A 21,872-nucleotide genomic window follows, 5' to 3' on the forward strand; every position below is an offset into this window, starting at 1 on the left:
CACCACCATATTCAGGGTACACAACAGTTTCATGGTCTCAGAGCTTACCCTTGTGCTAGCCTCTCTTAGTGACAGCCAGCCCCACCACCCAAACCTCTGGCACATGCCAGTCTGTTCTCTATAACTTTGAGAATGTTGTGGAAGTGGAATCACACAGTGTGGACATTTTGAGATTGATTTTGTTCACTCCACATGATGCCTTTGGAAACTTACAAGTTGTGCACATGCAGATAGTTATTCCTTTTTATCGCTGAGTAATAGTTCCTGGTAGGAATGCACCAGTTTGTTCAACCATTCACTTATCACTGGCCATTTTGCATGTTTCCAGTTTTTTTCCATTACAAAGAAAGCTGCTCTAAAATTTCATGCAGAGATTGTGTGAAGCCATGATCTTCATTTTGCTCAGTTAAATGCCTGGGAGTGTGATCTCTGGGACACAAAACCCACTTCCTCTCCTGGAAGAATGGAGGAAATGATGCTTTTTGTTGGAGGCAAGCACACAAAACTTCTCTCTTTTTTTTAAGATTTTATTTCTTTTTTAAGTAATCTCTGCACCGAACTTGGGGCCCAAACTCACAAGAGCAAGATCAAGAGTTGCTCACTCCACCAACTGAACCAACCATACATCCTAAGCACATACAATTTCTGAGGTCCACACTTCACTGTGCCTGTGGGCTAAGTTTACCATTCCATCAATAAAGGGTTGGAATAGAGAGTCATTTCTGGAACAGACCTCATTCAACCCCAAAATTTTTTAGGCCCTGACGAACCCATTTTCATCCAGCTCAGCAGCTCCTGGTGAAGGCTGGTGCAGAATGAGGCCACAAGCCAGCCACCCCCAAGTGTCCTGGGCTCAGGAGATGGAGCACAGACCCAATTGCAGCTGTTTCTTGGCTTGGGCCTCCCAAGTGGAGAATCACCATGAAGACCTCAAGATGGGGGGAGGGGCCCAGTGCAGAAAGCAGAGGCCCCAGGCAGGCAAAAAGCATCAGTTCTGCTGGGCCTGTCCATACTCTCTGAAATGTAAGAAGAATTACTTCCAAATTTTTTCTTGTGATTGAGTTCCAGCAACAAAGCATTGTGGTCTGAAAATATACAGGGAATCATCTCAATCTCTTGGTATCGGTTAAGACCTGATTTGTGACCCAGTCTGTGGTTTATTCTGGAGAAAGTTCCATGTGTGCTTTAGAAAAATGAGTATTCTGTTGTTTTAGGGTGGAATGTTCGGTATATATCTATGAGGTCCTTCTGGTCCAGTGTGTCATTCAAAGCTCTTGTTTCTTTGTTGATTTTCTGCTGAGATGATCTGTCTATTGCTGAGAGTGGAGTGTGGAGGTCTCCTACTATTAATGTATTATTATCAATATGTCTCTTTATTTTGGTTAACAGTTGGCATATATAATAGGCTGCTGCCATATTGGGGCATAATATTTACAATTATTAGACCCTCTTGGATCTATCCTTGTGGGATAGACCCTTTAAGAATGATACAGTGCCCTTCTGTATCTCTAACTACAGTCTTTAGCTTAAAATCTAATGGATGAAAGACCTCAATGTGAGACAGGAATCCATCAAAATCCTAGAGGAGAACATAGGCAGTAACCTCTTCGACATCGGCCACAGCAACTTCTTTCAAGACACGTCTCCAAAGGCAAGGGAAACAAAAGCGAAAATGAACTTGTGGGACTTCATTGAGATAAAAAGTTTCTGCACAGCAAAGGAAACAGTCAACAAAACAAAGAGGCAACCTACGGAATGGGAGAAGATATTTGCAAATGACACTACAGATAAAGGGCTGGTATCCAAGATCTAGAAAGAACATCTCAAACTCAACACCCAAAAAACAAATAATCAAGTCCAAAAATGGGCAGAAGACATGAACAGACACTTCTCCAAAGAAGACAAGAAATGGCTAACAGGCACATGAAAAAATGTTCATCATCATTAGCCATCAGGGAAATTCAAATCAAAACCACATTGAGATACGACCTTATACCGGTCACAATGGCCAAAATTGACAAGGCAAGAAACAACAAATGTTGGAGAGGTTGTGGAGAAAGGGGAACCCTCTTACACTGTTGGTGGGAAATCAAATTGGCACAGCCAATCTGAAAAACAGTGTGGAGGTTCCTCAAAAATTTAAAAATAGAGCTACCCTATGACGCAGCAATTGCACTACTGGACATTAACCCCAAAGATACAGATGTAGTGAAAAGAAGGGCCACATGCACCCCAATGTTCATAGCAGCAATGTCCACAATAGCCAAACTGTGGAAAGAGCCGAGATGCCCTTCAACAGATGAATGGATAAAGAAGATGTTGTCCATATATACAATGGAATATTACTCAACCATCAGAAAGGATGAATGCCCAACTTTTGCATCAACATGGATAGAACTGGAGGAGATTATGCTAAGTGAAATAAGTCAAGCAGAGAAAGTCCATTATCATGATTTCACTTACATGTGGAACACAAGGAGTAGCGTGGACGACATTAGGAGAAGGAAGGGAAAAAGGAAGGGGGGAATCAGAGGGGGAGATGAACCATGAGAGACTATGGACTCCGGGAAACAAACCAAGGGTTTTGGAGGGGAGCGGGGTGTGGGGGATGGGTGAGCCCAGTGATGGGTATTAGGGAGGGCATGTATTGCATGGAGCGCTGGGTGTTATACGCAAACAATGAATCATGGATCATTACATCAAAAACTAATGATGTAATGTATGGTGACTAACATAACATAATAATAAAAATAAATTAATTTTAAAAAATAGTAAGAGGCCCTTCTCACCATGTGAGGCCTTCCCTGCCTGACTTCTGTTTCACAATCCAGAAACAGATTGCTGCCCCACAGCCATGTCACTGCATCATAGACGCTTCCTCTTATATCACGGGAGGGGCGGGTTTTTCTTTCCACAAAACAGAGTCCCCATCTTCCCACAGAGAGCGTGATCCTCAGACCTCCACAATGTCAGCCCCTGCCTCCAGGCCCTGCCTTCCTTATCTGCTGCTGGCTCTGCTGTTGGGACTCACAGGTAAGCATTGCCTTGGGGGAGACTCCCCATTCCCTGCCTCCTCAACTTCTCCCTGCTCCTGGATATTTAAGGCCTCCAGGTAAGCACAGGTGTGCTACCCAGATCCTCCATAGAAGGCCAAGGACTGGGTGTCATCTGAGAGCATGAAGTCAGGGATCTGAGCATTTCCTCTATGGATCCATCACCTGCAGCTGGTTACCAGAGGCGTCCAAATAGTCAATGCAATTGGTAACAGTGACAACTTTGTGTGTGTTCATTGATCTAATATTCACAACATTCCTGCCTGATAGCTCAGACTGTACTCCTGATTTGCAGATGGGGAAACTGAGGCAGAGTGAGGCACCACCCCAGTGTCACCTACCTAAGTCAGTGGAGCAGCTGGGATTCCTGTCCAGGCCACTCAACTCAACAGTTCATTCCGTTCACCATTTTATACTGCTTGGCTCCTCAGTGGAGGCTAATTGCAGAAACATCAGAAAACACAGAGAGGCAAACTGAAAAATAGCCATCACTTATCACACTCAGAGGTCTACTGATTTCCACTTGTGCTGTGGGTACTCACAAACTTTTGTTAATGATGTGTTGGATGTTTCTTATGTGCCAAAATTGTCACTGAAGTTTAACATGTATTATAATTTCATTTAATCCTCAAAACAATCTGTATATTAGCATGCTAGGCTACACTTTCCATATACAGGGAATGCAATTACCTGTGTGTGTGTGTGTGTGTGTGTGTGTGTGTGTGTGTGTGTATAGGAGTGGGCATAGGGAAAGGTACACATATGCATGTGGGCACACACATGGGATTTTTGAAAACACTGCTTTTTCTCCTCATATCACATCTAGTCTATGTGAGATGCACATTAAATAGATGTTTGGTTCCCTCTCAGCTACTCACCCTTTTTTTTAATTCTCTAAACTTACCTCTCACCCTCCACCAACCTCTTAACTTAAACAAACTTTTCTCTTGGTAAAACGAGTAGAACCTTGTGCATTACTACCTTAGAGATCCCTCCATGCTGGATTCAAGTGGGTGGGGAAAGAAAGGAATAAAAATTCGGAGACTCCTGCTTGTGTGAACTGCATCTGTAATTATATCCATATGCATATCAGGATCCCAACATCTAGTATCCACTGATGTCTCCATGCCTCAGGAAATCTCACAAGTAATAACGTACTGCATGGAGCGCTGGGTGTTATACGAAAACAATGGATCGTGGATCACCACATCAAAAACTAATGATGTATTGTATGGTGACTAACATAATAAAATTAAAAAAAAACTTTTTAAATTCCTGAGCACTCACCATGTGCCACACACACCTGGAAATGCCTATGTCCATTATGTCATGTGATCTTTGCATCCAAGGTAGACATTCTTGTCACCCCTACCTTGCAGATAAGAAAAGGAGGCACAGAAAAGTCCAAGGTCACTCAGTATAAATGGTAGGGTTAGGCTTTGAACTGAGGCAGTTTGATTCTGGATCTCACAGGTCTAACCATTGCTCTTTTCAAACCCTATGGCCTCACTTCCATCCCATGAGATTTCTGCAGATCTTCCAATCAGTGTGGGGAAGGGTTTGGTGTGGTGAAGAATACATGTAGTTTGCTTCTATCAAATGCTTCTGCTTTCTGGGTATATGCAACTGTTTCTTTCCTCCAAGTCATCTATGTGGGAAACAGCTTCTGATATAATGTCCTGAGAATTTCTCCACTGAAAATAGACTTCCTGGTGTCAGATAGGGGTCACATTGGGCAATTCACACATTATACAAATGTTAACTATATACCTACTAGGGGACAAGAACTCTTACATGAACGTAGGGCGTATTGATGAATAAAAGAGAAAAAGAAGTGGCCTTTGTAGAAGTCCTATCATAGTGGGGGAAAGGACAGGAGACAATAGACACAACAAATCAGTAAATAACACAGAATACAGAAATTGATGAGTGTGAAGGAAAACATATGACAGTACAGCTGGTTACGACAATGAGAGAATCTTCAGGGTAAGACGTATTTGAATGGGCAGCCTGGGTGGGCATCATAGAGAAGATAGAATTGAGCAAAGATTGTAAGAAGGTGGGGGAATGAGCCATGTGATTTTCTGGGGGAGGAGCCTTCCTGGACAGCATGGGAACAGCATGAGAGTAGAATCCTCTTGCTCTGCTCAAGGATCTGGGCTTTTATTCTGAATGAAATGGTGACTATTGCAAGGTTTGGAAAACAGAAGTGACATGATCTGGCATGAGTTTTAGAGTATTCTAGCATTTGTTTGAGAATGGAGTACCCCGGGGCATAGATAGAAGCAGCTAGAGCACTCAAGAGCTCATTGCATCCAAGCAAATGAGGAAAACCACCAAGACAGCAGCCAGGAGGAACGGGAAAGCGGTCAGATTGTGGGTGCATGCAGCAGGGGAGCCCTTAGGTGTCCTGGTGCATAGGACTTGAGGTGGGAAAGAAAGGCACCCAAGGGTTGGGACCTAAGCATCTGGGAAAATAAAGGTGCCTCAGCTGAGATATGCAAGCATGTGTGGGAAACTGAGTTCGGTTTAAGACATGTTACTGTGACAGGTTTACTTCTATCTAAGAAAAAAGTCAAATGGTGTTTGGACATACAAATCATAGTTCAGGGGCAAGGCCTGGGCCTTGGAAATAGGAGGATTATAGATACACAAATGGTAGAGTTTTTCCCTTGCCTTGGCCCCTCTTGACTCTCTGTTCCCTCTGACCTCTTCCCTCCCATGTTCCCTCCATTTCTCCCTCCATGGTGCATTCCTATTTCTTCCCATTTTTGTCTTAGCAGTTCAGCTTGCCGACCCCAATCTTCTTCTCCAGACTTAGAGACCAAAGTACATGTGTTCTTGGCACAACCAAGACCTGCCTGTAATAGCACGTGCCCTCCTTAGGAGGATATTTGGTTGCAAATAATACTAAGAGCATGGGTTTTACCAGTTCACGCTCTGCAAGGGTGAACCACAGATTTTCTCCATGAGGAGTAGTTAAGAAATGGAAAAGAACACTGGGTGTATGAGTCGTGACACAGCAGTCTGCTCCTGTGATTTAAATCCCTGCCTGGTTTTTAGGACACTTCAAGTAAGAAGGAATGATTTCATATTTCTTGATTTCTCTAGACACTGGCTAGTCGCCAAGGTGGGAAATCCAACTGCAAAGTCAAACCTGCTCTGTGCCACATCACTGAGTGTCTCCGTGTCTTCATCCTCATTTGTGATACAGTCTCACGTTACAGGCTCGTGGTGAGGGCTCCATGCCACGTACATGCAATGTGCCGAGGTCACGGCCCGCTCACGATGTGCACTCAGTGAGCTGTGGATACACACGTGAGGAGACATCCAGGATCACGTCAGGATGATCTTTGTTTTCCCTCCAGGTGTGGCAGGTGAGACGGAGCTGCAGGTGATCCAGCCTGAGAAGTCAGTGTCTGTCGCAGCTGGACAGACAGCTACTCTGCGCTGCACCCTGACCTCCCTGCTCCCCAGTGGGCCGGTTGAGTGGTTCAGGGGAACAGGGCCAGCCCGGCAGTTAATCTTCAGTTTCAGAGGAGGCCACTACCCCCGAGTGACAAATGTTTCAGACACCACAAAGAGAAACAACCGGGACTTTTCCATCCGCATCAGTAACATCACCCCAGCAGACACCGGAACCTACTACTGTGTGAAGTTCCAGAAAGGGACCCCTTATGTGGAGTTTAAGTCTGGACGAGGCACCCAGGTCACTGTAAGTGGTGAGTATAACCTGGACGTCCTTTATCCCCTGGTTGTGACAACAAGTCAATAAGAATGCACTCCATTGTAAGGATTGGGTGTTGTGGTGGGTGCCCCTGACTTCAGCCCCTTCCATAGATCAGGGAGTTGAGGTCTGGGGAGGTCATGATATTTGCTCAGGTTCACTCGGCTGGGAAATGGTGGAAGTCCAGTCTGCAGGCTCCACTACTCTTACTTTTTCCAATCCTCAGCAGTCCTCCAGGTCCAGGAACGAGGGACTAATAATTTGAGTGACTTGCTCAGTCGTATGGCCCAGTGTTACTCCTGCCTCCAGAGAGCGATCCCCTCCATGTGGCTGACTCCTCTACTCAGCACTTACTGAGCACCTGCTGTGTGCAGGCTCCGCTCTGGGTGCTGGGGAATCAGCAGGGAACAAAACAGGCAACAGCTCCTCTGTCATGAAGCCTACATTCCCTTCCCTTCCTGTGGATGAATGCACTAAGGACAGGGAGGTGGGACAATGTCTTTCTTTCTTTCACCTCTCAAAGAATCACAGTGAGAAGAGGCACAGGCTCACTGTTTACTCTGAGAGCCCAGGTTAGAGAAGATGCCAGAGGTTGGGCATTTGTTGTGGGTCTTCCAGAAAAGCTTCATGCAATTTAGGGACTGACTCACATAATAGTAACTGAAACTCCCCACAGCCCCTGGACATAGGCATGAAGGTGGCTGTATCCTGATTGTGCAGGTGTTACAGAAGTTCCCAGGAATAATTCCCATGCCTGGGCACCAGCACTAGTACGTGGCTCCACCACCAGGCAGATCTGTGCCTCCTAGGAGAACACTCCTTCCTCTTCCCCAAGCTGCCCACACAGCTGATGCCCTGGATGAGAATGGATGGAGTCAGAAGAGACCATCTCAGCCCCTTTTACAGATGAGGACACTGAGGCCCAGCAGAGATGGCCTGAGTAGGGAAGGAAAGCACAGCCTAGCTCACAGCCCTGCTCTCTGCACACTCACTGTGCTGACCAAAGTGGGAGAAAGTTCCAACCCTGTCCTTGAAACTCTTGTAAATCTTGTTCTCTTTTTCAGCAGTAAGCATTAAGAAAACTCACAGGGAGAGGTGGGCTAGCTTTGCACCCCCAGATCAGACAGATATGCAAACATCTTGTAAAGTGTTGAGCCTGTTCCTGGAGGGCATGGCTCCTCACATGTAGGAGCATCAGGAGTCCTTCCCTGTTGTGTGGTGTTGTCCTTCACTGAGCAGCCTGAGGCAGGAACCTGGACAGAACAGAGGGGCTGGACAATCCCAGCAACACTGGGCACCCCATTCTTGGCTCTGCAGACTGAGGATGACTAGGAGGCACATCCTGGAGGGTGTTTTGGGTCCCCTGAGCAAGAATGCGTATTCTAGACTCAGCTGTCAGGACTCCACATCTTCCCTCTGTTGTAACAGATTTAGCAGGTCTGTGCACCCTGAGTGACCCCTCCCCATAAGTGCTTGCTTGCAGTGGAGAATCTCAGAGGGAGTAGGATGGTGGCAGGCACTGTCAGGCTGGAGAAGGTGAGACACTTGCTCTGTCATGGATGAAACACATGGAGGCCACAGGAAGTCCCCCTGGGAGGCAGTGGGGAGTGAGGAGCAGCCCCTTTGTAACTGGCCAAAGTCGGTTGGCTCCTTGGTGAGGTAGAGACAGAGACTACCCGGGGGGAGCGCTGGTACCCACAAAGTTGTCTTTATTTGTACAGGTAAGGGATCACAGGGAATAATTTCCAAAGCCCTGATGCTAAACAGGGGCAAGCAGGCTCTATTGAGTAGGGTTGGGATGAATATTCCGAGGGGGATTTTAACAGTATAATGAGGCTGAGGTTACTGTCAACCATTTTCTGATTCATCTGCTGCTTTCCATCTGCATTTCATTGATAAATTCTAAGCAAAACTGCTTGCATTCCCTTACTTGCCCCTCCCTGCAACCCCGGGAAAGAGAAAGGCATGCTGTCCCATGTCACAGAGGAAGAGCCACGCGGTGCCACGGCCACACCTCCCGTGGGCTGGCCAGCCTGGTCCTGGCTTCCATGGGGGTCCCACTCCACCCCTACTTCCCCCTGCAGGGACTGCTGCACAGGGTCTCTGAACTCAGTGAGGTTTGCAGGGAGGCGGCTAGGATGGTTGATACCAAGAGTGAGACCCATCAGAAATGTCATTCCTGTGGCCAGATCAGAGGGAAATCACCTGGCAGAGACGAGAAGGGGGACTTGAACTCAGGCCTGGAACTGCACCTGGGCCCAGCTCCCCGACTCAGAGTTCAGCTCTGGAACCTCGGGTCCTCCTCTGTGGGAGAGGAGATGGCACGGCCCTCCCCACATGATCAGAAGGGCGGAAGGTTCTCCACAGTGTCACACACGTACCCTTAGTGCTGATGACCACAGTCATGCTTACTGTTCATAAATGCTCCTCTTGTAGCCAAACCCTCTCCCCCCGTGGTGTCGGGTCCCATGGCCAGGGCCTTGCCAGAGCAGACCGTCAACTTCACCTGCAAGTCCCACGGCTTCTCCCCCAAAAACATCACCCTGAGATGGTTCAAAAACGGGAATGAGCTGGCAGCCCTCCAGACCACCATGGACCCAGAGGGAAACAGCACTTCTTACAGCATCTCCAGCACAACCAGGCTGGTGCTGGCCCCGGGGGATGTTCACTCCCAGGTCATCTGCGAGGTGACCCACGTGACCCTGCAGGGGGGCCCTCCTCTTCGTGGGACTGCCAACTTGTCTGAGGTCCTCCGAGGTAAATTCTCTTCACCCCAGCCCAAACCGGGTCTGGCCCCCAAGTCTGAGCCTGCCCCTCCCCCCACTCTCTGCCCCAGGCGGTCCATTGCCTGGACCCCAGGGATCCAATGACAGACCCTCCCAATCACCCTGCGTCTAGATGTTCACTCACCTCCTACTGTTTTCATGATAGCTGCCTGGTGAACACCTATCATGTGCCAAGCACTCTGCTAGGCAGTTTACTTTACCATAGCAATTCCAGTTATTGAGCACCTACTGTAATCCAAGCCACCGTGTGCTTGGTGATTTCATTTATTTTTCTAGTTATTCTATTCCAACTACATGCCATAGGCTGAGTATCTTGATTTCACTCATTCTTACCCTAATAGGAGATACAAGTCCTTGAGCACCTACAGTGTACTGGGCACTGTGCTTAGGAATTTCATTCATATGCAAAGACTACACTCAGTGTTTGTGCACCAGCTGCGTACCTAGCACTGTTCTGGGTGATTCTTTTGCTGTGTCATGTGAGCTAAGTTCTGGAGCCCTTCCCCTGTGATCTGTCTATTCCATAAGGTCAGAGCTTCTGTTCTATGCTGTTTCAGTTCCACCCATCTTGGTGGTTTCCCAGCAATGCATTGCAGAGAACCAGGTGAAGGTCACGTGCCAAGCAATGAAGTTCTACCCCCAGCGCCTACAGCTGACCTGGTTGGAGAACGGAAACGTGTCCCGAACAGAAACGACCTCAAGCATCACAGAGAACAAGGATGGGATCTTTAACTGGATTAGCTGGCTTCTGGTGAATTTATCTGCCCTCACAGAGGAGATGGTGCTCACCTGCAAGGTGAAGCATGATGGCCAGTGGGTGGTCACCAAAAGCCATATACTGGAGACCTCTGCCCACCAAAAAGGCCAGTGTACAGATGGAAACTCTGGTGAGGCTTGTGCCACATGATCTGGCATTTAAATTTTACCTTTTGTTTTTTTTTTATGTGAAAAGTAGTAATTCATGCTTATAATAGAATAATCCAGAAGTCTATAGATATAAACTAGAATTTTGATGTGAGCTCCTTTCTCCCAAAACCCACATTCCAGGATGATCAATGGTAAGACTTGATATACTTGTAGATCTTTTGACATAAATATGCATTAGCGAAAGGAAGAAGAGAGGGAGGGAGATGATCTTGTTGTTAGGGTCCTGCCTCCTGCTTCTTCACCTGACAGTGATTACGTCACAATGCCAGACCAGCCAACCCCTCCTCTTGTTCTTCTCAACTGGGTGTGCTTTTTATTCCTTGTAGACTTTTTCATCATCATCCCAGCAAATACCTCGTAAAACCAGAAGTATGCGGAAGTTGCATCATTGTGTCCACTAACGACTTAGTCATGGATGCACATCTAGTCGCAAATGGAATCCACAATTCTGTAGTCATGTGATTAATGACATTGCTTTGTCTACAAAACCAATACGATTACACACTTCATAAAATTAACAATAATTCCCTCATATCATCTAAAATGGAATATATATTCCGTTTTTCTGAAACATCTACTATAACTTTATTTTCTGCATCTAACTTGGTTTTAGTTCATCTGTAAATGCTTGAACGAGTTTTCCTGTGAAACACCTGGGCCTCCATAATTCTTTTGTTGATTTGAAAAGAATCTGAATGGCTAGGGCTACTCAAATTCTTCTTTCATATTGGATGCTCATGCCAAGTTGTGCTTTTGAGGAATTCGGTCCATTTTCTCTGAGTTGTCAAATTTCTGCCCATAGAGCTGCTCCTAATATTACCTTGTTATCCTTAATGTCTGTAGGGTCGGTAGTGATATCCCGTTTCATTCTTCATATTGGAAATGTGTCATTTCTTATAGTGTTTGTTGTCAAAAATGCTAGAAGTGTTTCAAATTTACCAATCTTTTCAAAGAATCCACTTTTGTTTCAGCGATTTTCTCTATTACTTCTCTTTTCAATTTTATTGTTTTTTCTTTTCTTTTCCCCCCTCCTTTTGTGCATTTTAAATTGTGCCTGACCCTTTTATTCATATTCTGTCCTTTTAAAATTTCCATGCCTCTCTGTATTTTTATTGCTGCTGTAATAATTAGCACACACTTAATAGCTTAAAACAACACACATTCATCAACTCCCATTGCTAGAGGTATAAAGACTAAAATAGGGTGGCCGGACTGCATTCCTTCTGGGGGCTCTGTGGGAGTCTGTGTCCTTGCTGTTCCAACTCCTAGAAGCAGCCCCATTCCTCTGCCAAGGCCCCTGCATGCACTAACCTCTGCTGTGGTTGTCATGCCTCTTGCTCCCACTTTCCGGCTTCCCTCCTTCACTTTAAGGGTCTCTGTGGCTCCAATTCCCATAGTCCAAGATAACGATCCCCTCAAGACCCTAGCTAATTACCATGCAGTTGCTCTTGCAGGGTAAGATACCATATTTACAGATTCTGGGGGGTGCCAGCCCAACCCTCTTGGGCCAGGCATACTTTAGAAGGGGTTTCAAATCTGTGTCTGGACCACAGGACACATTTCCAGTATTTTCTAATTTAAGCTGGATTTAATATTGTTGAAGGGATTTCCAAATAATTCTCAGGTTTCTTGGCTACCTGCCCTTGTCTGTTTCTCCTGCCCTTTCCTGTGGCTGATGAAGGTAGCGGGGCAATCACATAGGAAATTGTGCATTTGAATTTCATGATTTTTCTCTTTTTCTCTCAGAGATTTCACAGTTTGGGCATTGCTCTTCAACGACTACGGAGAACCAGTTTTCCATAGAATTTACTGTCCTTTTATTGTTTTTTCTTTGAGTTAAGAGGCTATATTCCGAGATGAGTAGCTAAATTGTTGCCTTGTCCTCACCAGCCAACTAGCACCTTGTGGGCTTTGAATGCCTTGGCCCCAGTGTTCCTATCCCACATTTCAGTATGTCTTTCCCATGTTTCCCATCACAGCCCTGTTTTGACAAACAGGTGCCCTGTAGCCGAGAATTCAATCCTCTCTGTGGCGCTGATGCTCTTATGATTATATCGGACCCAATTATGTCCTCAAGCTTTTTCTGCCCTTCAGCTCTAGGAGGTAACAGTCTACAATGTTGCCTGGAAGTCTTCTGACATTCACAAAGAACTTTTCCTGTGTGATCAATTGGTCTTCACATTGTATTGTCTTTCTGTGAAGGACTGATGCCCAGCAATAGCCACCCAACCTGTAGTTCTTATAATGATCAACTCATTACCAGAATACAAGGATACTCCCCTCCTCTGCTTATACCAACCCAGGTCACCACAGTGAGGTTTCAGCAGTGACAGTAGCAGGGCAAACTGGGACCTACCCTGCTCTACCTCCCATCAGGGCTGGGGACATCTTGGCCAGCCAGCTGATAGAGACCCATGTCCAACAGTGCCCATTAGAGCTGGCAATCCAAACCCCTCCCAGACAAACCCTACATGTCAGCTTCCCTGGAAGCAGACTCTAAGATGATATGAGAAGAGAGAAAGCTCACTGTGGAGTACTGCTAATCCACATTTGTGAGAAAGGGAAGGAGGCAGGACTGGCAAAGGGAGATGTTAAAAACAGTGCAGTACAGCAAGACTCAGCCTCAGACAGAGAGCTGGCATGCTGGATGCTCTTTTTGAGTATATTAAATCCAGCAGAGGGGCTAAGCCTCTGTATCCCCACTTCCTCCAGACCTCTGCTGAAGGCTGCCCTCTAGAAGCAGGTGCAAACATGGGCAATACAGCTCTTTCAACTGAGAAAAAGTCCAGAGGGCCACCCAGCAGAGATCTGCCATCCTCTAATATGCCAGGGGCAAGTATGGTGAGCTCTCTGCTCCTTCCTTTAAAATTATTCCATATATTTCAAAAATTATTTCAATTTCTTTGAATAATATAAAAACAAAAACCAGTCATTGTAAAAAGTCAAAGAATCTGAAGCTGTATTTACAGATCCAACCTCTATGTCAAACAGAAAGATGTCAGCTGACATTGGCACTGGGGTCCAGGTGGCCTGGATGGTGTTTGAAACCCTCCTGAGCATTAGACCCCATTTCCTTGCCTCCCCGGTGTGTTGTCCAGCCAGCAGGTCTCCTCACCTTTGTACATAGAGTCTTTAAGCCCTGTGCATGGAGCAAAGCAGGGCAGCCTTGCCTCTCACTGACCATGACATCTATTCTCACTCCACTTGAGGCCAGGCTGACGTTTGTCCCTATGACCCGCAGAGTTTGGATTTGTCTTGCTCCAAAGACAAGGTCTCAGAATCATCCTGCAGGATAGCAGTGAGGAATATCCCTGGGTCTGAACCACCTCATCTTTTGACCCTCTATAAACTAGGAGCCTCTTTCCTCATCAGATAGAGGGTATACGACCTACCCAATTGGGTGTGAGGACCAAGCAGTAAGCCAAACTTACATGTTACTGAGTGCTCATTCTCCCCATCTCTTCCCACCTGGCAGTAAGAAAGGGGTGAGTGATTGAAGAACTTCTTACGCCAAATTCTGCCTTGAGCCTGATCACAGGGGAGGATATTAATGACCTCCAGAGCATTAATAAGTTTGAATCACCTGGGATGGGGTAAATGGAGGCCCCTGGGAATAGGACCTAGATGCCTACTCTGATGGTGCCTCCTATCTCTTCATTTCCAGACCCAGAGCTGTCTACGCTACTCCTGGTAGCTGTCACTCTGGGCCCAAAGCTGCTGCTGCTCATCACTGTCTCTGCCATCTATGCCCACAGAAAGAGAAGATCTGACTGTAAGTTGTGGGTCAGGGATGGCAAGCAAATTTCAGTCCCAGAAGGAGCCAGGTCAGGAAGATGGGCAACGCACAGGTCACACAAGGTCAGCACCCACCTGGAGTAAAGAGCAGGGCACACCTATCTCCATACCCTCAGGAATCTCTGGTATCCCTCTGAGATGTTCCAAACTCCCAAGAAACATGTGGGGATCTGTAGGAGGTGGGTGGAGTCAAAGGCTATTAAGGGATTTGCACAAGGTCCTAGGGATTCTGGGAAGGAAGTGGGCAGAGGGGCTGAATGAGAGGCAGCTAGGTGGGAGGAACCCTTGGAGACAATCTCTAAATTATTTGAGCACTGGTGTCCTTTGGGTGCAAGGAGTCCACATCTAAGAGAATGCTGACAGGTGCCAGATGACAGCTCTAAGGATGGCTCCTGCCTGTCCCTCTGTGGGACAGACAAGAGGGAATGGGGATGGGGATCAGGCCCTAAGGGATGAAGGCTTAGGTGGCAGAATCCTATATCAGGGGCTGCCTGTCCTCTCACAACAGGTGTCCCAGGAGGAAAATAGCACCAAGGACATAGGAGACACATGGGGAACATTTCTGGAATGATGAGCAGATAATTAACTGTGGTGAACATGGGTCCTACAGCACCTACCTTCCTCCCCTGCTACATGCCACCCTCAGTGTCTGCTGCCTCCTTCCTTCCCTGAGAGATCCAGCCTAAGAGAAGGAACAACTAGAAGCTTCCACAACAACCCTGCTCCAAATGCCTTGCTTCCCCCAGAGACCCAGCTGCCCACACCTCCTGCTGCTCCTTCTCAGAGTCTTTGATGCTCCCAGAGCTGGGTCTTCATATCAGATCCTCAGCAGGGGCCATGGGAACTTGCTCTGGGGACTGATGCAGAGACTTGTGAGAAACAAGTCACATCTACACAGACCAGGTATCTCTCATCCATCTCCTGGAGACTGTGGCCACGAACTACACACTTATGTCCATGCTTTCAGGAGTTATTCCTGCCAAGCCCCAGCCTCCCCAGCCTTGGTTAGGTTCTCCATTGGGTCTTAATAGAAACCATCCGAGGTATCTTATGGTTTTTGGTGCTATTGTAAATGGAATCATTTCCCTAATTTCTCTTTCTACAGTTGCATTGTTAGTGTATAAGAAAGCAACTGATTTCTGTGCATTGATTTTGTATCCTGTCACATTACTGAATTGCTGCATGAGTTCTAGTAATTTGGGGGTGGAGTCTTTTGGGTTTTCCACATAAAGTATCATGTCATCTGCAAAAAGAGAGAGTTTGACTTCTTCTTTGCCAACTTGAATACCTTTTATTTCTTTTTGTTCTCTGATTGCTGTTGCTAGGACTTCTAGTACTATGCTGAGCAATAGTGGTGAGAGTGGGCATCCTTGACGTGTTCCTGATCTTAAGGGAAAGGCTCCCAGCTTTTCGTTATTGAGGATGATATTTGCCGTGGGTTTTTCATAGATGGATTTTATGAACTTGAGGAATGTTCCCTCTATCCCTATACTCTGAAGAGTTTTAATCAGGAAAGGATGTTGTATTTTGTCAAATGCTTTTTCTGCATCAATTGAGAGGACCATACAGTTCTTCTCCCTCATCTTATTAATGTGTTCTATCACATTGATTGATTTGCAAATGTTCAACCACCCTTGCATCCCAGGGATAAATCCCACTTGGTCGTGGTGGATGATCCTTTTAATGTTTTGTTGGATCCTATTAGCTAGGATTTTGTTGAGGATTTTGGAATCCATATTCATTGGTCTGAAATTCTCCTTTTTGATGGGGTCTTTGCCTGGTTTGGGGATTAAGGAATAAACCTAATCAAAGAGGTAAAGAATCTATACTCTAGGAACTACAGAACACTCATGAAAGAAATTGAAGAAGACACAAAAAGATGGAAAAACATGCCATGCTCATGGATCCGAAGAATAAACACTGTTAAAATGTCTATGCTACCCAGAGCAATCTATACCTTCAATGCTATCCTGATCAAAATTCCAATGACATTTTTCAAAGTGCTGGAACAAACAATCCTAAAATGTGTATGGAATCATAAAAGACCCCAAATCGCCAAGGAAATGTTGAAAAAGAAAAACAAAGCTGGGGGCATCACGTTGCCCAATTTCAAGCTATATTACAAAGCAGTGATCACCAAGACAACATGGTACTGGCACAAAAACAGACATATAGACCAATGGAACAGAATAGAGAGCCCAGATATGGACCCTCAACTCTATGGTCAATAATCTTCAACAAAGCAGGAAAAAATATGCAATGGAAAGAAGACAGTCCCTTCAATAAAAGGTGCTGGGAAAATTGGACAGCTATATACAGAAGAATGAAACTCGATCATTCTCTAACACCATACATAAAGATAAACTCAAAATGGATGAAAGACCTCAATGTGAGACAGGAATCCGTCAAAATCCTAAAGAACATAGGCAGCAACCTCTTCGACATCGGCCACAGCCACTTCTTTCAAGATACATCTCCAAAAGCTAGTGAAACAAAAGCAAAAATGAACTTTTGGGACTTGATCAAGATAAAAAGCTTCTGCACAGCAAAGGAAACAGTCAACAAAACAAAGAGGCAACCCACAGAATGGGAGAAGATATTTGCAAATGACACTACAGATAAAGGGCTGGTATCCAAGATCTATAAAGAACTTCTCAAACTCAACACCCAAAAAATACATAATCAAGTCAAAAAATGGGCAGAAGACTTGAACAGACACTTCTCCAAAGAAGACATACAAATGGTTAACAGACACATGAAAAAATATTCATCATCATTAGCCATCAGGGAAATTCAAATCAAAACCACATTGAGATACCACCTTACACCAGTCAGAATGGCAAAAATTGACAAGGCAAGAAACAACAAATGTTGGAAAGGTTATGGAGAAAGAGGAACTCTCTTACACTGTTGGTGGGAATGCAAGTTGGTACAGCCACTTTGGAAAACAGTGTGGAGGTGCCTCAAAAATTTAAAAATAGAGCTACCCTATGACCCAGCAATTATACTCCTGGGTATTTACCCCAAAGACACAGATGTAGTGAAAAGAAGGGCCATATGCACCCCAATGTTCATAGCAGCAATGTCCGCAATAGCCAAACTGTGGAGAGAGCCGAGATGCCCTTCAACAGATGAATGGATAAAGAAGATGTGGTCCATATCTACAATGGCATATTACTCAGCCATCAGAAAGGATGAATACCCAACTTTTACATCAACATGGATGGGACTGGAGGAGATGATGCTAAGTGAAATAAGTCAAGCAGAGAAAGTCAATTATCATATCGTTTCACTTATTGGTGGAACATAAGGAATAGCATGGAGGACATTAGGAGAAGGAAGGGAAAAATGAAGGGGGGGAATTGGAGGGAGAGATGAACCACGAGAGACTATGGACTCTGAGAAACGAACTGAGGGTGTTAGAGGGGAGAGGGTGGGGGGATGGGTTAGCCTGGTGATGGGTACTAAGGGGGGCATGTATTGCATGGAGCACTGGGTGTTAAAAACAATGAATCATGGATCACTACATCAAAAACTAATGATGTGTTGGTGACTAATATAACATAATAAAATAAAATTTAAAAAAAAATAGAATGCATCCCATCCTGGTTTGCAGAGGAGAAATTATTCTCCTTCCTCTTTGCCTACATATGCTACTCTTCAGTCCCAGAGGGAAGGGTCCCTCCTCCCTGTGATGGGAACACTGTTCTGTCACCTTCATCCTTCCCAACCCCACTGCTCATGTACTCGAGCTGGCAGTCCAGAAACCTGGAGTCATCCTTAACATTCTTTCTTTATATCCCACATTCAATTCTGCCTTCAGAATGCTGTGACCAGTGGTGGGAGGGTAAATGTGAAACAATCTACTCTCAGAAGGGAAAAGAAGCCTGATTGGTAGTGCTTGTGGACTTCTGTGGTGTCAACACTTCCACTGTGACCAATTACAGGCTAACAGTGTTTAACAACTCACTTGCAAAATTCCTGAAAAACTCTCAGGAGTGAGTGCAAGTCTCCTCCCACACCCCAGTGAGCTCCAACCAGAATCTGCACACTGCTCACTCCCAGGGCTGCTTCCACCAGCATCCCTTCCTGGACTATTGCTTTGTCTCTAACAGGCTCTCCAGTTTAAGCCACAGTGATTCTATGGAAATGGAAGTCAAACTGTGTCTCTCTTCTGCTTCTTCCCCCTATGCACCTGCATGACTCACTCACTCCCTCTTTCAAGCTCTGCTGACATATCACTTTATTAAAAGCCCTTTCCATAAACCACCCTATATAAGATATCAGTTCCTCTCTCACACTCTGTGTTCCCACAGCTCATAACCTAATTAAATTGTTTCCTTAGTACTTATGATTAGCTGACATGATAAGTGCTCACTTTGCACAATAGTGCAGGACAGAACAATGATGGTGCAGCTGAAACCATGCAAAGTCATCTCAATAATCAGTGGGAGAAAAACAATTTTTCTGTGACCTTTAAAAACATTTTTCAAAACACAGAAATTCTCCAACTGTCAGTTATGAATGTATAGAGAAATGAAAAAACAATAAAACTATTATTTATTTGGTGTACTGTCATTTCAAACATTAGAAACACTGAAAAGGGAAGTGTTCTATTTTTTTATAAAGAGTCATCAAGAGTAGTGTGCACAGTGCTTGGCCTCTTCTGATCACATAGTTGACCATATAGAGCCAGCATCTGAATCACTCCAGTTTCAACTGGGATCAACTTCCAACATTCCATCCCTTCCACTTTTGATGTTGTGAATCCTTACAATATTAATTTGAATATTTAATTAATTAATATTTATTAATTGAATAATTATTAATTTGACATTTTCACCCTTTGCCCCCCCCCACAACCACCACCACGACTTCAGTGATGTTGTAAGTTTGCCTTCACTCTGCTCCTCTGGCTGCATATCCACACTCTGGGGACCAGGATCCCAGTTGCCATTCCCATGGTAGCTCTGCCTTCATGAGCCCCACTCACATTCAGTTCAAACTTCACCTCCAGTCTCATCTCTTTTCATTTCTACATCACACTTTCAGCTTTGTGCCAATTCCCTTTTGCCACTATTCACTTTTGTACAATGCCTGGGTTCCTCACTGGGAGGCCAGGAGACAACACAACCATCTGCATTGCTCTCTGTGGGAAAGTGAGTAACAGAGTCACAGAGAACCACTACTACAGGCTTTGAAAGATTTGATGCTTACTTATCGTGATGAGCACCTGTTAGTTACATAGAGATTGGTGGCCTGAAGAAGAGCTGGCAGCAAAGTTTGTACATCATGCAATTGCTCATGGAAAATTCCTCCATGGGAAATGAAACTGAAACCAAGTTTTGGGGACTGATGGTATTTAACTGACCTGTGGAAACTGACATTCATGCATGTCAACACCATGCAAAGTGAGAACTGCCTGTGTGTGTTTGTCTCTTCCTCAAATAGGATGTGGACTCTGACAGAAAAGGGACTGTCTCAGTCCACAGTTGCCAGACAATGATGGCCATGTTTTAGGCCATCACATTTTTAAAAAATAAATCGGGGAATACTTCCTTGAAGACATCAGTTTTTACAAGATGTCAGATTTTAAATAACATCTTTTTTCATTCCATCATCTGCTGCATGTACCTAAAACCATTTTGTTAAATACTACTACTCTCTTCTTGTGTTTAAAAATTCTATCAGAATTTCTTATCATCCTGAAAGTAAGCAAGTGGAACTTTAAAAAACAAAACAATAACCCACTAATTGGAGTATGTCAAACAGGTACAGGAACCTTCTGGTAGAGCTCCCGATGGTCAAAGTGTAACAGTTTGAGGAACAAATAAGTAAAGTAGTATATCTGGTTCTGTTCTGGTCTGAATGTTCTTGTCCCCACAAAATTCAAGTGTTAGAATACTCAAGCCCATGTGATGGTGTTAGCAGGTGGGACCCCTGGAAGGTGAGCAGGTCATGAGGGCTCCACCCTCATGAGTGGGATTAGCCCTTATAGAAGAGGCCCCCCAGAGCTCCCCAGCCACTTCAGCCATGTGAGGACACAAAGAGAAATCTGTAGAGGGCCCTCTCCCAACCACGCTATCTCCATGATCTCAGACTCCAGCTTCCTCAGCTGTGAGCAAGAGCTTTCTTTTGTTTATTTGCCGCCCAGCCTGGGACATTTTGTTATAGCTGCCTGAATGACTAAGACTGACTATAACCCCATATATGAAATAAATAACTTTGAGCCCATATTGATATAAATAAATAATTGAATAAATTAATAAATTGAGAGAAGAAAAAATATCCTGTGCATAAAGTCCCAAATGATTTAACTAGATACTTCACCCTCAGGAGAGAACCCTAACTGCCCATGAATGAAGGGCAGGCTGCTTGTTGTGACTCCCTTCCAAAGAGGATAAAATGGAAAGGAGGAAAAAGGAGTAACTACAGAGGGGACCCCTGAAAAATACAGTTCAGCCAGGTGATCATGAGTTCACCAGCAGTCATAAACCACGGCCACAGTGTGCTCCCTGATATAATGTGATAAGAGCAGCACTTTTCCTCTGTGATCTTCCTCCCCAAGCTCATCACCCCAGTCTGCTTAAGAGAAATGCATCCGACAAATTGCAACGACATTCCACCACATAGCTGAGCAGCACACCTCAAAACTGTCAGGCCATCACCATCAGGGAAAGTTGGAGAGGTTGTCACAGATGAGAGAAACCTAATGAAACATGACAAATAAATGTAATGTGGTATCTTGCATGGTAATTCTGGAACAGAAAGGGACATGGGGTAAAAACTAAGGAAATCTCTTCTGGAGTGAATGTCTCTGTCTCTCCAAAGTGCATGTGTTGAAATCTAATACCCAGTGTGATGGGATTTGGAGGTGGGATCTTTGACAGGTAATGAGGTCTTGAGGGCAGAGTTCTCATGAATGGGATCAATGCCCTCAGGAAAAGAGGCCAGCCAGCTCACTCCATCCACCACGTGAGAATGTAAGTTGTCAGCAGTCTACAGCCACAAAGAGGCTTCTCATCACAACCCAACTATCCTGGCACCCTGATCTCAGACTTCCAGCCTCCAGGACTGTGAGAAGTAAGTTCCTGTTGTTTCAAGGCATCCAGTTTATGGTGTTTTGTTATAGCAGCCCAAGCTAAGGTAAAATCTAAATATACTATGGACTTTGGTTAATAATAATGTACCAATATTGGCTCATTAATTATCACAGATGTACCACACTACTGTCAGATGCTAATAAGAGGGGAAACTGTGTGCAGCTGTATATTGGAACTCTGTACTATTGTCACAATTTTATTCTAAATGTAAAACTGTTTCAAAAATTTTGTCTATTAAAAAATATGTCAACATCTTGTCCTCAGCTGGATCTCTGCTTCTTGCACCTCTTTGGGTGACAAGGCAAGGAAATGTGCAGTGGGGAGACTTCTGTGTTTCTATACCCAAGTTTTATCTGACTTCACAGCTCTGAGGTTCATTCTCCTCCTTCCTCTGTCCTCTGCTAGAGCTCACTCCAAAGCCAGGCACTCAGAGATCCCAGAAGAACCTGCTTCTCAGTCCCCCATGATATTCATCCTAAAT

At 45.0% G+C, this 21,872-nt stretch overlaps 1 protein-coding gene across 2 annotated transcripts; it reads left to right on the forward strand.

The window, feature by feature from the left end:
• Window positions 1-2,904: 2,904 nt before the first annotated feature.
• On the forward strand, window positions 2,905-21,643 carry LOC114220731 (signal-regulatory protein beta-1-like). 2 transcript variants are annotated; one of them, XM_028118806.2, is made up of 6 exons: window positions 2,905-3,033; window positions 6,422-6,775; window positions 9,217-9,537; window positions 10,124-10,453; window positions 14,158-14,265; window positions 14,899-21,643. In XM_028118806.2, the coding sequence occupies exons 1-6, from the start codon at window positions 2,967-2,969 to the stop codon at window positions 14,958-14,960; spliced, it is 1,242 nt and encodes a 413-aa protein (XP_027974607.2). In that variant the 5' UTR covers window positions 2,905-2,966; the 3' UTR covers window positions 14,961-21,643. The 2 variants fall into 2 exon arrangements, with proteins under 2 accessions (XP_027974607.2, XP_087882859.1); XM_088026733.1 differs by having other exon boundaries at window positions 2,942-3,033; window positions 14,797-21,643.
• The last annotated feature ends 229 nt before the right edge of the window (window positions 21,644-21,872 follow it).

The sequence above is a fragment of the Eumetopias jubatus genome, unplaced genomic scaffold (genome assembly GCF_037043125.1).
Source record: "Eumetopias jubatus isolate StellerSeaLion01/CBP00866 unplaced genomic scaffold, mEumJub1_p1.0 scaffold_9, whole genome shotgun sequence".
NCBI lineage: Eukaryota > Metazoa > Chordata > Mammalia > Carnivora > Otariidae > Eumetopias > Eumetopias jubatus.